General features: G+C 42.0%; 1 protein-coding gene across 6 annotated transcripts in view; it reads right to left on the bottom strand.

Annotated features, from left to right (window-relative positions):
- Nucleotides 1-15,913, bottom strand: part of TENM2 (teneurin transmembrane protein 2) — a 1,067,650-nt gene that overhangs the window by 421,177 nt on the left and 630,560 nt on the right. For 2 of the 6 annotated variants that reach the window (XM_055325564.1, XM_055325569.1), the window contains exons 1-2: nt 1,020-1,391; nt 394-476 (exon numbers count right to left, since the gene is read on the bottom strand). The exons of 1 other annotated variant lie outside the window; for it this stretch is intronic. In XM_055325564.1, coding sequence (XP_055181539.1) covers nt 394-409 — 16 coding nt within the window. In that variant the 5' untranslated portion in view covers nt 410-476; nt 1,020-1,391. Of the gene's footprint in view, nt 1-393; nt 477-828; nt 847-1,019; nt 1,392-1,817; nt 2,026-15,913 lie in introns of those variants that run through there. 3 more of the 6 variants (XM_055325565.1, XM_055325567.1, XM_055325566.1) reach the window with 3 other exon arrangements.

Raw genomic sequence — 15,913 nt, 5'->3', positions numbered from 1 at the left:
AGATGATACTTTTTTCAATGGAGAGAAAAGCCGAAACAACTAAGTAGCAACAGAAGAGGGAGAAAAAAATCCACACATTTCATGATGAAAGTATCTGAGTTTTTTACATTTTTTCATGATTTAAATGGGCAAATGGGGTGTTCACATGGGGTCCCCTTCTTGTCCAACCAGCAACAGCAGAAAGAACCATCCCTTAAGGGGCAAGCTGTACAGACCCTTCCAGTCTAACCAAATATGTCATCGGTGCTTTTTCTGTGTCAACACATCAACTCCTACCAGCGGCCTGAGCTATAAAGCAGCCCGGATTTGCTAACAGGTCCTGGCTCAGAAAGCGCGCCTGAGAACCCCTCTCCCAGCTAGCCCCCAACCCGTAGGAAGATAATTGATACTTACCATTTTGAAGCTTCATGTCTGTGAGGCAAACTAAATAAATTAAACGGATCCTGCTTTAATCTTCTTTTCTAGACCCCAAATGCCTTAATCAAAAGGAAAAACAAAACAAAACAAAAACAAATGTTCCCTGAAGTCCTTCTCTAAACTACCAGAGTATAAGCAAGGAATAGCTGTCTTTTTTTTTTTTTTAACTGAGTGCCCAGAACCTGTCCCTTGACATGAACAACCGAGAATTATTTCTAACATCCTTCTACTCCTCCACCCATCTTTCCCTTCACTTCTATTTTGCGCCCCAGAGAAGGCTGGAGGTACACTTTAGATCAAAGTCTGGAAGACGCTTCGATTGGAAATTTGGCTTGGCAGACCTCCTGTAAAAATCCCACGTAAAGACACATTTGTTTCCCTCCTGCAAATGAACTGTGGCATTTGTGGTACCTCTGGTTCTCCCCAGTGCATACTTCCCCTTTAAATGAGCTTAAGCGGCAGGACTTCATTTGGGGTTAGCTGTCCCGCAAAGCTCATCTGGCTCTTACCATTAAGGCAAGAGGCTCTAAAAGGCTAGCAAGATGCTTTTAACAATGTTTGAGGGGCCGGTCATATCTTGTTAGCAACAGCTGCACACTTACCGGGCTCTCAGGGCCTTGACAGAGCTGTCCTATTCCTTCTGGGATTGAGAAGGCAAAATGAAATTAACCAATCGTTAGCTGGAGCCAGCCGAGCCGCACTAGATTCGCATTCTCCAGAAACCAAGCGAGGCGCCTTCCCCCAAAGTTACTCCTCCATCCGCTTCTCCTGGCATACACAGCCCGCCAAGGCCCTGGCTGCAGTTTCAAAACTGCTACTCAATAAAAAGATTTTAAAGGCTGTGCCGGGAGCCGGGAGCTTCAGATCCCAGTTTGGCTTTTTCTCCATCAGCATTCCTCAGCAAGCCTGCACAAAGCGAGGTACGCTACATTATTTATGTCAGCTCTAGGCTCTGGAAAACACACACTGGCATCCTGATTACTAAGAATCCTCATGGATACAATTAAACCATTCCCACATATATTCACCGCCCCCCCTTCCCAGATTCAACCTCTTTCAGAGGAAACAGAAGCACTTTGAGGCGTGTCCCAACTCATCTATGAGGAGCCAAGAGAGCATTGAAATATGGCCATGATGGCAAATGAGCCAGGGGGAGAGAACACTTTTCCTAGAGGACAGATAACACTCTAGGCAGGCAAGTTCAAAGAACAGTTAGGGGAATGCCCTGCCAGGGGCTGCCCTGGGTCGGGGGCACTGGATTTGGAAGGAGCCAAGTTGAGGCACTACAAAAACAAAACAAAACAAAACAAAAAAGAACACAACATTTTGATGAATTCATGGAAGATTGATTTAGAATGGGCTGTTAAGGGAAGTAAGGCGCATTTGGCAACATGACTAACCTTCTGAGCTGGATGCAGAGCAATCACGCTCACCCAACAAATGCTCCTTGGTGCCCCATCCAAGTCATAGCACTAGATGGGAAGACCACTGATTTCGCCAAGTAGAGCAATGACTCTGCCCCCAAGTCTCCTCTTCAGCAAAACGAACAATTCTCCAAGTTGCAGTCCACCATTTCCTTTCTTGTCAGTAGCTCGACAACACATTATGAGCCAGGCATATTGGCCACTGGCAGAAAGAACTGTATGCTGGCACGGCGAAGGAAGGATGAGGACAGGAACTTCCTCCTCTGTAGGAGTAGTGAGAAGGCTATGCATTTCCCCTGGTGTCTAGCTGGAGAGTCCCTGCTTGGCAGGCAGAGGTGACTTCATTTTGCGAAAGCCCCGGGCATGGCTTAATGAAACCACCTTTGGTAGGACCTCACAGTTAAGTCAGTGTATCTAGGCAAGAAGTCAGCTTGGGCAAAGTCAGTTGTCTCATCCAAGAAAACAAGGAGAAAAGAGCAACCTGCTTCTCTCCAAAGGCTTCCTTTGAATGTGCATTCCTGTGTTTGCCAGGTTTTTTTTTTTTTTTTTCCAAGTGACTGTCATTTCCAGTGGCTTAGTCCATCCCAGTTCAGATACCTTGGATGGAAAATTGGAAAGTATGGTAGAGAATACAGGGTAGATCAGTAGAATAGAGCCCAAAGGGGGCAAACCTGCCCTTTGATGCACACCAGAGCGAAGCAATGGCAAATTTGCTCCAGTGTGTGAAGCAGCAGAATATCCCTCAACAATAAACAGATGGGAGTTAGCATGATAGAACACACACACACACACACACACACACACACACACACACACACACACACACCATACAATCCTACAACTACTCAGGCACCCAAAGACCTGATGGATGGAAAAGCAAATACAAGTTGCCCTGTCAAATGATTTCAAGTTGTAGGATTGGCTCCGCATACCCATGCTGGGTCATCTGGTCCACCAACCTTTACAGAGGCCTTGGCCATGTGTGGGCACTACTGTGCTCTCAGCTTGAGACGGTTCCTCTCATTCTTGCCGCTAAGGAATCCAACAACACACACTGTCATTTTGCCTGGAAAGGACTCAGAAGCAACTAGCTAGAGTGACAAGAACAGAGATGATTCCTTGGGAGGAAGATCATTCAAGAATATCACTTGGTTCTCTAATAAGCAAGCAATAATCAACTTAGAGGCTGATTGAAGACTAGACGTCTTAGTGAGGGTTGCCTGGGGACCCTCTTGTTACCCTACAGAGCTGCAGTGTGGGAAAGGTTTTCGGTTCTGTCAGTCATTGCTCCCCCCGTGGCCTTGGACAAGTTGTGCAGCCTCTCTGAGCCTCAATTTTCTTATCTAGAAACTATGGAACATGGAACTCATTTCTAGGACTTTGAGGATTCAGTCAGAAATAGAAGGAATTAACTCAGTGCCTGGCACCTTGTGGGCTCCTAATAAACTTTGGTTAAAAGATTATCAATCAAAAGATTATCAGTCAAAAGGCACAAAACTTACATTGGTTCACAGATGCCTGAGCCCCAAGCAATCAGATCATCACTAACAATCTGTGTGTAAAACACTGTAGTCATCATTATCATTTACCTTCAATAAACGTGTTCACAGTAGTTGCCCCATGACAGAGGTCGATAAAAACTAGAGACTATAAAAACAGAGTAATAAGAGGGGATTTCCTTTTTTTAAAAGGGAATTCTAACATTTTAAAAATCAACTGAACACCTTCCGGCTGATTACACTGTAAACTACACCTATTTCAGCATTCTGATAGCCCAGAGGGCTGCTCTACTTGAGATAGGGGGAAAAAACGTGACCTGAAGTCCATCCTCCAGAACCCTCCATCCACTTAACTACACCCCTCTTCCCCAAGCTATAAGCAACAGAGGTTGAGAGTCTCAATCTAATGGAACACTAGCATCTGAATGAAAAAACACAAGGAGGACCAGAGAGATTAAGGGACTTGCTTGATTTCATGTTACCCAGCACAGCTCCACTGGAATGCAGAGGTCTGCCTACCTCTTCAAACGCTCCTTTAGCCCCACATGAGGCTAAAAGTAAAACCAGTGGAACTCACAAGCCAGTTTCTTTTTCACCATTCAATTCAGTCTCTTTGCTTTAATAATGTGTGCACAGGACCAATACCTCATACCTCACAATGAGCTTAGGTTTTTTTTTTTTTTTCCAGAAAAGGATTACTTTACATTTTGATTTTAAAGTTTTTCAATAAATAAGGTTCTACAGTTTTTGCTAAGCCACTTGACTATCTCTGAGTTTTGCTAGAAGTTTCTAAATCTTTCAAATGAGAAAACAGCACTTCAAACTTCATAATTTATAAAGGTTGCGTATGTTATTCACATCTTTGAAAAATACAGAATTTTGCCCACATATCTCTTCTCTACTGATAGAGTTAGCAAATAACTACATCTTCCTTCCATATAAATAATCACAAGAGGTCTTGAACATGCAGTTATTTTTAAGTACAAATCACTTCTTCCTGCTTACATGAACAAGGGCTACCCAAATGATAAATCTTCTGAATGAATAGGGTCTACCCACTTCACTGCTGAGAAATACCCACATACACTGTGACTATATCTGATGAACAGCTGGACTACATGGACATCAAGATCCTTTCTCAGAGTTTCAAACAACGCCATCTTTTGCTTTTTGTCAAACCACCTGGACAAAAATGCAGTGTGTTGCATCATTTGCTGAAGCTATTTCTCCAGTTGAAACATGAATTATGAGTCCTTCTGAAACACATCAGCCAAATCAAGTTCTAACATGGCCTGGCTTTATTCACTGCACAGATCACCACAGCTAATCGCTTTCTGATGCAAGTCATGCTTTTGCTTCATTAAGTTAACATTTCTCTTATTTTTCCCTCCATGGTATGTACTCAATTAGCCAGCGTTGAGTTGAACATTTCCTCTCGTACCAGGTATACTTCATCTGAGGGTAACTCTGACTTTGTCAGGTCCTTTCCTTTGTACTTTTATAATATGTGGGGTTAGAATGTTAGTCTTACAACACAGGCAAATAATATGTCTGTCTCTGCAAATAATATGAAGGCACTCTTGGCGGTCTTTAAATTCTGTTTTTGTACTTTTATCCTCCTGTGGAAGCTCATACTCAATTCCTAATGATGAATATCCCTGAATAGGTACTGTTCAGACTACCTAAGAGGCCTACATGCCTCTTGTTGGCAGAATTGAGAAACTGTTGTTGCTTCTAGAACAATACAAGGAATTGCCTGGGGCACCAACTTCCTGTTTCCATCAGACAGACCAATTGTGTAAGGTTATCTTCAAATTAGTGGTTTAAGAAGTTAAAGAGAGAAGATTAAAAAAGTGTATAATCCTCATCTGAGTAACTTTCTTAAATGGGGCGAAAGAAAAGCAGTCATCGTATTCTCTGAGGTTACAGTTAAGCTCTTTAGGGAGAGGGCTCATATCGTTTTGCTGTGTATAGAAGTTGATTGAGAAAGTTGGTTGATTCCACAACATTCCTGGTCTATACATGGGCAAGAAGGCAAAGGGCTTCTGGTATAGAGGCCAGAGGGAGAACTAGCATGGGATAGAATGTGGGCCCTGTTCCCTGTGTCCTGCCCTCCTCTCTGCTCTGGAATGAGATATCCTATATAACCTTTCCTGGGATCATTGATGATGTGGCTCTCTTGTCCTTTTTCAGACTGAGTCACCTGTGAAGGTAAGGTTTCTCTAGTGCTTTAGCAATCACTGTCCAACCCAACTCTTTCTAAGCTACTGTACATCAAAGGCAAAACTAAAATAAATTACTTTTACCCTAATGTAGATTCAAATGGGACTTACATGGTCACTTAGTCCAAAATCCTTATAATACAGATGAGGAGACAGATCAAGGAGACAGATCAAGGACTATATCACAAGCCCTATGACATTAGGACTATGGATGTGGGAAGACAAACTTGGCACACAAATTTCTTTTCTTTCACGGATTTATCATTTTCTGTTCCTTCTCTTTCTCCTCCACCAACCATCCTTCATTCTCCCACCCTTTGCCATACCCGAGAAAAGATCACGGTCAATGTTTTTTTATTCTGTGATTTCTTGTTGCCAAGGATGAAGTTTAAATCTGGACACTTTTCTAAAGAAGGCTTTGTAGATTTTCAAATGCCTGGTGTGAACAGCATCACAGCTCTAGGAACAGTCATTCCCCCAAAGTGTTCACAGCTGGAGAGTGGCCTTTTATTTTGACTGCGAGAAATCCAACCTCTTAGCCAGACAGAACTGGATTGGAATCTCCCAGCTGTTGTAAGTCTCTAACTTTAGCTCCTCCATAAAGACACCAGGGTGAATAATGATGCCTGGTTCACCTAGCTCTTCTGAGGGTTAATGTGCCATGGCTGGCTGATACTAAAGACTCAGTAGCTAGGCCCTACTATCATCATCTTTTTCTCATGGGCTCAGACACATCCTGAGAGAGCTACAAATTCTCTCCTCACATTTGTGAACCCAGGGCAGAGCCCACTCATTTGGAGGACTCCCTCTCCGAGTGGCATGTCTCTTGAGTGACCTGCAATACCCTGCCTGCTATCATTTCATTGTGAGGAGGGTTGATATGACACATCCGATTGAGGCACCATGAACATGCAATTTTCTGCTTACAACCACGAGCAAAACAGGACTTCAGATAACAGGGAATTGTGATTCAAATCCCGTTGAGCCACAGGGAATCAGTTATAGTCTGTCTCTGCCCGGGGATGTCGGCTCATCGATCCACACTCATCACCAGTGGCCAGGGAAGGGCAGTGCCGGCCCTGACTCTCCTATTAATTAGACAGGTGGGGAATTTCTCTAGATCAGCATTTCCCGAGTGTTAGTCATTTTCCTACTGCCTTCCAGACTTGTGCTCTATCCAATCTTTCCGTGCAACTGAGGCAGCCACCATTCCATCCGACCCTCAGCTCTTTATTCACCTAGTAAGTCAAATTGAAGAAAAGTACCGTTTCCAACTTTACCTCACCGTAGCTAATAATATCTATGAAATCACAGCTTAGAAATGCTAGCTATATATAACCAAAATTGTGTGTGTGCCTGTGTATACACACACACACACGCACACATAATTTCTAATATGTATTAAAATAAATAGATCAATATTAAATTTTCAATGAGAGGTGCCCCTTAAGGATGTCTTGCATATTTGTACCACACTTACTGGTACCCACATGACACTAACATGTGTTGGGAAATAATATCCTAGATGAAATGTTATTCTTTTTCTTTTGAACCAGCAGAGTCTCTACTTTGTGCCCTTTTCTCTTCAAAATGCAGTGCCTTAGAGTGAAATGTCACCAGGAAAAGAAATGCTCTAAAAATGAAGTTTGATTATGTCCTATAGCACAGATAGAAAACTCAGAGAAGAGCCCACATGCTACTTTTCATCCTGGGAACTGATGCTTGAATGTGTTAAAATGCTATTTATTTTCCAACAGGCTACTTGGGCTTGGCACCATGTAAATCCAAAGTGTTTGTAGAGGTTCCCTTGGGGACAAAGGGAAAATCATCTGTATAGATCAAATGTGTATTAGCTGCATTAGCAATTGGTCCCTGGAGACCTGATAAAGACCTTTTTAGACAGATTTCACTGCACAGTTTTTTAAGAGCTTTCATTGAACTAGCCTTGGGTATCGTGGGTTTGGGGCTTCCTTCCTGTCCTCAGTTTCAGAAGAGAAAGATAGAAAATGAGAAGCCGGGATGAGAAGTGCTGCCTTCATTGTAGGCAGACCTCAATACCACAGCCATGCTCCCTTCCCCCATCAATATTTCATGTTCTCAGCATCATAAGAAAATATATCTGTTGCCTTCTTCCATTGTAATGTGTAGGATGATGGAAATACTATTACAGCACAGGTTCAAGAATTTAAAAATTCATCAACTTCTCAATTTAGAAAGCTGATACATGGTTAGAACTTATGAAGTATCTACAGGCTTGAAATGACCAAGGGGGCCAGAGTCCTGCTCCTGAGAAATCTGTGGAATGGGGGCCGGTAGTCGGGGGTGGGGTGGCTGCAATTGCTGCTCAGGTTGCAGACTCAGCCAGGGAGGTATAGGCCTTCTCTGGCTCATTATCAGCTGAAGATTTGTCTCATACCATGGCACTGCTGGAAAGAATAGAGAGAGACAACGCTGCCCCCGTTGTACGCTCAAGCTCTGAACAGGTATGTATTCTCCTGCTTTTTCACTACCCGCTCCACCACAGCATAGTGGTTCCCAGGGCTTTGCTCAGTTCCACACGTGTGTTTTGCATGGTGTGCTACCGTACAACTGGCAAACTCACCTCTCAGAACACTGGACACTACGTAATATTCCTCCATCCTCTAAAGGCCTTCCAAGTCGTTACACTAGGTTGGCTTGACTCCTTTCCTTTCAGTACATCTTAGAAACTTATACTGTCTTACAACTTCAGTCTCATCTCCACTAACTGGGGTGCACACTGCATTCGCCGGGATGCAGTCCCCAGTCCCTGCTTGTGAAGAAATGGGGGCCACCAACCATAGCAAAAGTCACAAGGAAGTTTGGCTACTTTCCAGAGCACGAGGCAAATCTTTGTATTTCTAGCACCTGGTTTATATAAACAGAGAGTTTAACCTGAAGCAAAATGGTTAAGGAAGAAATGAGTGTGACTTTCTTTTTTTTTTTTTTTTTTATAATTTTTTTTTATTTTATTTATTTATTTATGATAGTCACAGAGAGAGAGAGAGGCAGAGACATAGGCAGAGGGAGAAGCGGGCTCCATGCACCGGGAGCCCGATGTGGGATTCGATCCCGGGTCTCCAGGATCGCGCCCTGGGCCAAAGGCAGGCACCAAACCGCTGCGCCACCCAGGGATCCCGAGTGTGACTTTCTAAACTGATACCTATCAGCTAAGAATCTCATCCCCAGTGGCCTACCTTTGCTGTGGTGGTGAGTCTCGGGGACATCATCACCGGTCTGTGTTCCCACCTAGTCACCTCAGTGTAGCTCACACATTACTGCTGCTACTCTGTCCCCCTCCCCCACCACTACCTTTCTCCTTTGCCTTGTCATTTAGTCATGCTACTGGCCATCAAAGATACATCCCTCAGCAAGATGGTTTTCCTTGAACTGTAAGTATGAGACACAGATGGCCTCAGACACAGGCTTAGTAGAAAGGCAAGTAGGAGTTAGTGTGACTTCCAGCCAACTGTCCAGCAGGTGTCATTCCCACAGACATAGTCAGACACTTAGTGGGACACACTCAGGTTGCTGCTTAAAGAAGTAGGCACTTTCTAAGAAATCCTAGAGCATTAGATTTGATACAGAAGCATTATGTTTCCATGAGCAGGATTCACCAATAAATAAAAATCTTGATTCCTTTCAGTTTTAGTCAACAAATGGAATGTCCAGATATCTGATCCCTGAGAGCTCTACTCAAGTGCCTCAGCCAGGGCAATGCCCACCCTCAACAGGTGGGGTGTTCTCAAGGAATGTCTACAGGGCCAACTGCTATTACTTCAACAGCTTCAGAAGCAATTCTGGATCTCAGGGTGATCTTTCTAACACAGAAATCTGAACATTATCCCTACCGAAAAATTCGTCACTGGTTATATCACTTTTAGGACAGAACCCTCATCCTGTTCTGGTATCTTCAACTCTTTCCCTACCTCCTGCCTTTCAGTTTATGCTGTAGGAGAAATACCATATTTCTTAGATGGATATCTTATGGAACACTTCAGGCCTTTATAGATGAAGTTTTCTCTGTTTAGCAAGGGTTTTCTTTCATTCCTGTATTTCTTCAAAATAGGAAATAATTCCTATACTTACTTCAAAACCAATTCAAACACCACCTTTCAGGGGATTTTCATGTCCTTTGTGTTCCAGGCACACACAGTCTAACCTCTACATTAAATTACTTGTTCCCTGTAAAGCACTTAGAACAGTGACTGGCACATAGTAGGCGCTCAATTTTTAAAAGCTATTAGTATTGCCCTATCATTTACTGATCATCATAGATTTATAGTATTTGCTCACCTGTCCCCAATAGCCATGACGCTTCTGTCAATGACTTTGTTGAACCACTTATGGCAAGCTAATGTTTGGCACGTAGTAGGTCTCAGATGGGATGTGCTGAACTAAAATGGACTAAAGCAGTTTGGGAATTCTACAAGGTGCTTGCTTTCTTACTACAGTGACCCCTCATGCTAAAAATCTGCAGTCAGGCCCTTCTCAACTGTTCGAAGTCCAATAGGTCTTATGCTTTCCTTTAATTCTGTTTGGGCACTACTGTCCGGTTGCATTATGTACTGGGCCAGTACCCAGAAACCACACATCCTTGGAGCCAAAGCAGCAGATGCTGGACAAGAGCTTGCTCTCCCCTTCTATTACTCTAATCAAGCTATGTGTTACACTGCCTTTCTTTAATTTGATTTGAGAAGAGCCTTAACAGCACAGTAGAAGCAAAGAATGAAGCTATTTCTTCAAGGAGCTGCTCACTTTAATGGCAATTTTTTGTTGTCCGTTATGACAAGGAGGCCCCTGACTGGGGCCAATTGTTGCACTTGGATACAAACATGAAATTGCAGGATTTTTTTATTTTTTTATAGGCACAAGCCAGCCCTTCCTGATTTAATTAGAAGGTTTTTTTTTTTTTTCTCTCTCTCTCTCTCTTGACCTTCCGCTTGATTATGTAGTGAAGTATTCCTGGAGAGCAATAATCCTGTAAGCCTGACATCAACCCTCACAGCTATGAAAATGACAAAGCTGTCAAAATCTCAGTCTTACAACTTCAGACGGGGTTAGCTCAGAAATGTAATGGTTGAGAAACTCAAGGACCAGGGTCCGTTAAGAGGAAAAAAAAAAAAAAAAAAAAAGGCGAGTCAAAGAAATAAAAGTTCCCAAACAATGACAATGGGAAGCTTTAAATTTCAGGTTATGCAAGAAACTTTTGCCTTTCTGTGCATGCCATTAACATAGTGATTTAGTAATTTCGGTGGGAGATGCCATCTCCTTGGAGTCAGAGAAAATGAGAAAGTCTTTTTTTCTCCCAGAGTATGCAAACAGAAGCTTAGAAACATGTTTGCATTTGGATTGGATGATCTAAACCAACAAAGTTCAACCTTTTCACTAGGAGCTGTGAGCTGTTTGACAAGACCTACTTTTTATCAGGCAGGTTCAAAGTCTACACACTGCAGAGGTTTCCTTAATAAGAGGGGCTAATAAGATTATTTCCTTAAAGATCTAACTTTGGCACCCATCCTCCTACCAGACAGTAGAGTAGATTCTTTCTCTAAATTGCTTACCTTCAAAAGAAGAGCTCTGTTGACTAGAGCAGGGTGCCAGCATGGCACACTAAGTTGCGATTAGTAGGATGCTCATTTGGATTTGAAATGGCTATTATTTTTGTCTTGTGCTCTTTTTCCTGTGATTATTTTTCTGCGATATTTTTCCATCATCAAAAAATTAATTTCCCAAACAAAATACAAAGATTTCATTTCAACTGGATGAGTCAGAGTCATTGATTGTTCACCTGTCCCCCAAACGGCTCCAAATATCTTGCCTTTCCTCAGGGATGTATTTAGCCAGCTGCATAAGAAAAAAAAATTGGTAAATATAAGCACATTTCTGGGCAAGCAGGCTTTAATGTAAGGAGAGAGAAATGGGCATATCTCTGTATTAAATATATATATATATATATATATATATATATATATATATAATAAAGGAAAGTGCTCTATTAAAAAAAATTCCCAAGCTTGAATTTTGACCCATTTGGGATCACAACACAAAACCTTCAGTTGAACGGGGAGGCCTGAGAAAGGAAGATCATGTGATCATCAAATTGAATTTCCTCTGACTTCCTGCCTCCTGCCTTCCTGTATCATGGCTTATGTGATCTGCTGAAATAATGAGCCATTTTCAGGCTCCCATCCATGGGTGGGATGATGTACAGCCATTTAAACACTGGCTGTGTTTAAAGAAATGTGATTTAAAAACGGGAACCATTTGAACAGGACACTGTATTTCTAAGGTGAAACAGTGATCAGTGTATGACATTTAATGATCTAAAAGAGCCATAAAGAAGAATTTTCTCCTGATTAAACTGGAATCAACTCTTTCTCAGGAGAGAGAGGATTGAGGCCATCTGCAGGTTTTAGTCTTTCCCGGCCTCTGATGACTGAATCAGTAGTGGGTACAGCTCTGTCTCAATGCCTTAGCTCCTGGAGGATATAGCATTTCACTGACTCTAGGATGTACATTTCCTTGTTCATTTTAACATTTATGAAATAGGAATTCCTCTTGGAGCTAATGGCATGTTATAGTGTAATTGGCAAAGGCTTTTCCTCTTTTATACAGACATAAAATAACTGAGTTATTTTGCAAGTGAATGCATTTTGGGATTGATGAAATAGTATCATAGATACTTAATACATATTGCTTGGATAAGCGACTAAAGAGGGCACCTCCTCTTGGGACTCAATACTTAAGGGAACAGATATATTTAACAACTAAGAAAACTTCAAGCCTTGCATCATTGGCTGAGATGGAATAAAAAAAAAATTCTTACATACACATGTTAAAAACCAAACCAAACAAGAACACAAAGCAACAAAGTCTAAAAAGCAAGAGGAAAAGAAAAGACTAGGGGTTTCTCTCTGACAGTAAATGGAACAGTGGAAAGAAAGGAATTGACATTTGCTAGGCCAGTCACTTCCTCTGTTTCTTTCAGAAGTTCTTTGTAGCAGGGGTTCCTCATGGATGAGGAACTGCAACTTACAGAGGCTGAGACACCTGCTCATGATCCAACACGCAGGTAACGTAAAGCCAGATATGAACCCTGACCTGGCCAACTCTGGCTTTGCATTACAACTGGCTGATTCTCAAGAGCAGTTCTTCTGGCTGACAATTCATCAGTGTTCGCTCAATCCGGTGAATTTGTCTGTAGTGGAAACTGGTGTTCAGAGCAGTAGTGTTTGTGTTAATACTCTGGGACAGTAGTTTCCAAACTGCAGGACATGGAAATCCCCAGGGATCTTTACAAAAATATAGATCCCTGGATCCCTTTTCTAGCCATTCTGATTTCACTAGTATGGGGTGTGACCTAGGCATTAGAATTTTAGAAGCTCCCCAGAAGATTCTAATGCATCACAAGCTTGGGAACCACAGCACTAGGAGGTTTTCATTTTGCTCTAGGGAAACAAAAACAGACCACTCATTACTGGTGGGAAACTGCATGAGCATTCACCTACAGAGCCTCTTCATCAACTTGTTATTATTCAGCCTCTTTTTTAAGTCACACATACTGTATCTTAAAGGGGCTCTGTCTCGTTTAAAAAAAAAACTATATTTATTAAGTCACCTTTAGTTCGTTTTTCCATGGACTTGCTAATGATATACCATTAGATAAAAATACAAGGAATTTGGTGTTTTATTTACTGTGTGGTCTTTTCATAAGTTAACACAGACAGACTTTCATCCTCTTATTTACTACTCAAAAGAAACTGACCAATGTCCAACTGTCTTTGAGGACCAACACTCCCTGGTCTTGGTTTATGGAGTGGGTCAGGTAAATAGTCCTACCCCTAGGCCTAGCCAGTCAGCGTATTTCCTCTCCATACCAGAACAGTTGGTTCAGGGCTGTTTTCGGAAAAGTTGGAGAATTATGTAGTAAAGAATTAACTTAATGCAAAGGGAAATCTGGCCTTTGTCCTTGGCTCCTAGGGGTAATCTCTAAATCCATTAGCATCTTTGTTCGCCTGGGGACCCTGGGCTACAATTTATAGTCTAACAATGTGGTTTATGGTGGGGCTTTGAACCATGTGGCTCAGGCTGACCTGTGCAGGGACTAGAAACTAAAGGTCAGCCACATGGATAGTCAACTGTGTCTTTCTGACTGAGCCCCAAATAAAAACTCTGGATATCAGGGCTTGGGAGATTTTTCCTGACTGGCAATATGCTGTGTGTAGTGTCATCCTCTGCTACTAGGAAGAGTTTGCTCTGTCTGTGACTGTACTGCAGGAGCGCAACTGGACACTCTGCTACTTGCATTTTTCTGGACTCTGTGCCTGAGTCTCTTCCCATGACTTTAGTCTATATCCTTTCACTATCATAAACCATAACTCTCTGTATAATAGCTTTTACAATGAGTTCTGTGAGTCCTTCTGGCAAATTATTTATAATTGAACTTGATCTTGGGGTCCCCTAAACTTGGCAATGGGTATCAGAAGCAAGGGAGGTCTTATGGACTTCCCTGATTCTGCAGGAAGTCAATCTTCTTTTCCATGGGAAATTGATCTTCAGAGCATATAAGCTGGAGTTGCTGGGGTTGATCTTGATCAGCACGGAAAAAGCCAACAGGGAAAAGAGGGTCCTATGATATGATTTAAGCCTCAGAAATCCAACTCACCTGGAGCTACCCTTAGACTTATTTTCAGTTCTAGGAATAAAAGATTTCTTTTTTTCTTAACCTCAGCCTTAGTTCAGATGCTCACATGTGTCATTTACTACACTATAACATCAGATTCTCATGGAAAATCATTAAATGGCATGATACATGATACATAAATGAGCTAAGTATAATACCTACAACATAGTCAGGGCTAGCCTGTTCATTATGATTATTACCATTTTTGATTTTTAGTATTTACCTATTGGAAAACAATTTTAGGAGCTCAATGAGCCTAAAGTTAGACAATGATGCACTGGCTGTGCTGACTGGTGAATGGGTCCTACCTGTACTTCCAGTCCTCTCACAGCCTGAACTAGCAGCCTCTGGCTCACTCAATTGCCTGCACCTGCCCCTCTTAACGCCAGAGTTTCAGATACATTTGGGAGCACACTTAGGACTGTCTGTGATAAAATATGCATATTTCCTGAAACCCAAAGTATTCTCACTGAATGTAATAAGTGGAAAGTTATTTTACAGGAAATGAAAATCTAAGATTAATACTCTCTGATGCCATCTAGTCCCCTCAGGACAATTATTCATTGTACTACAGCAAAATAAACTTGCAAAATGTGGGAATTGGTTTTCTCCTTGGGTTTCTAGGATAAGCAAGGCTCCTGAAACTACTCAGATCAGTTCCTGGATGCTCTACCCACCACCTCACGTCACTAAAGAGGCACCAGGCCTTTCAGAACGCAAGACTTGAAGCAGATTTGTGGCTATCTCCTTAGCTTAGCAAAGGTAGAGGAGAAGACAGAGATTTAAAACTAATCAGTCAGTACCTAGGTATTGATTACTATTTATTAGCATCATGGGAGGTAAGTTATATCATCACTAACTTCAAGAAACTTTTAATATTTATCAATTTTCTCCTTCAGCCGACAAATAGCTATTCAACTTTACTCTATTTCAAGCACTTGGCTAGATGCTGGGAAAGAAAATGCCCTTACAGACTTACAGTTTTAAAGAATACAAATCCCAAATAGGGTTCATTGCAAAAAATCCCAGGAAAGCCCTTGTAAAAATACAGGGATCTGAGACTTTAGTCAAGACTATTGTATCAAAGACTTCTAAGGAGACCAGAAACCTATTTTAATAAGTGGCTCCCATGACTATTGTGCTTAACCAAATTTGAGAACCACAGGGAGAGATGATAAAACATACACATGAAAACAATACAAGGCAGTATTTGTCTGTCAGGTGGCAAATGAGTGATACACTAAGGAGTTAGCTGAAGGAGAGATCACTGCAGACAATGTCCCTCTTACACCTTCCACGCTGGTATATAATTACGACCTATTCCAAGTTTGTTCAAGCCACCAAATCACGATGCTTCCCCAAACATTACCACAGATTGGTGCAGTTCACTTCCAGGTTAGAATCACCAAAGGTGAGTCAAGCAGCAGCTTGTCCAAACACAGACTCACCCTCTCATCCTCACATACTGCAGAGTTCAAAAGACAATGTCTCAGAACTTCCAAGGCCATAAGCATTCTTGCCTCAAAACATCCTCTAATTTCCACCATTTTGGGGATGGTTGTTAAGTGTGATGTTGGCTTACTTTCCCCCCAGGGCCATATATGTTTTCAAATTTTATTTCCTGGCAATAAAAGCAGAACTCTGGCA

The sequence above is a fragment of the Nyctereutes procyonoides genome, unplaced genomic scaffold (genome assembly GCF_905146905.1).
Source record: "Nyctereutes procyonoides isolate TBG_1078 unplaced genomic scaffold, NYPRO_anot_genome, whole genome shotgun sequence".
NCBI classification, from domain to species: domain Eukaryota; kingdom Metazoa; phylum Chordata; class Mammalia; order Carnivora; family Canidae; genus Nyctereutes; species Nyctereutes procyonoides.
The sequence above is the reverse complement of the archived record's forward strand: the minus strand, read 5'-3'. Positions and strand labels throughout refer to the sequence as shown.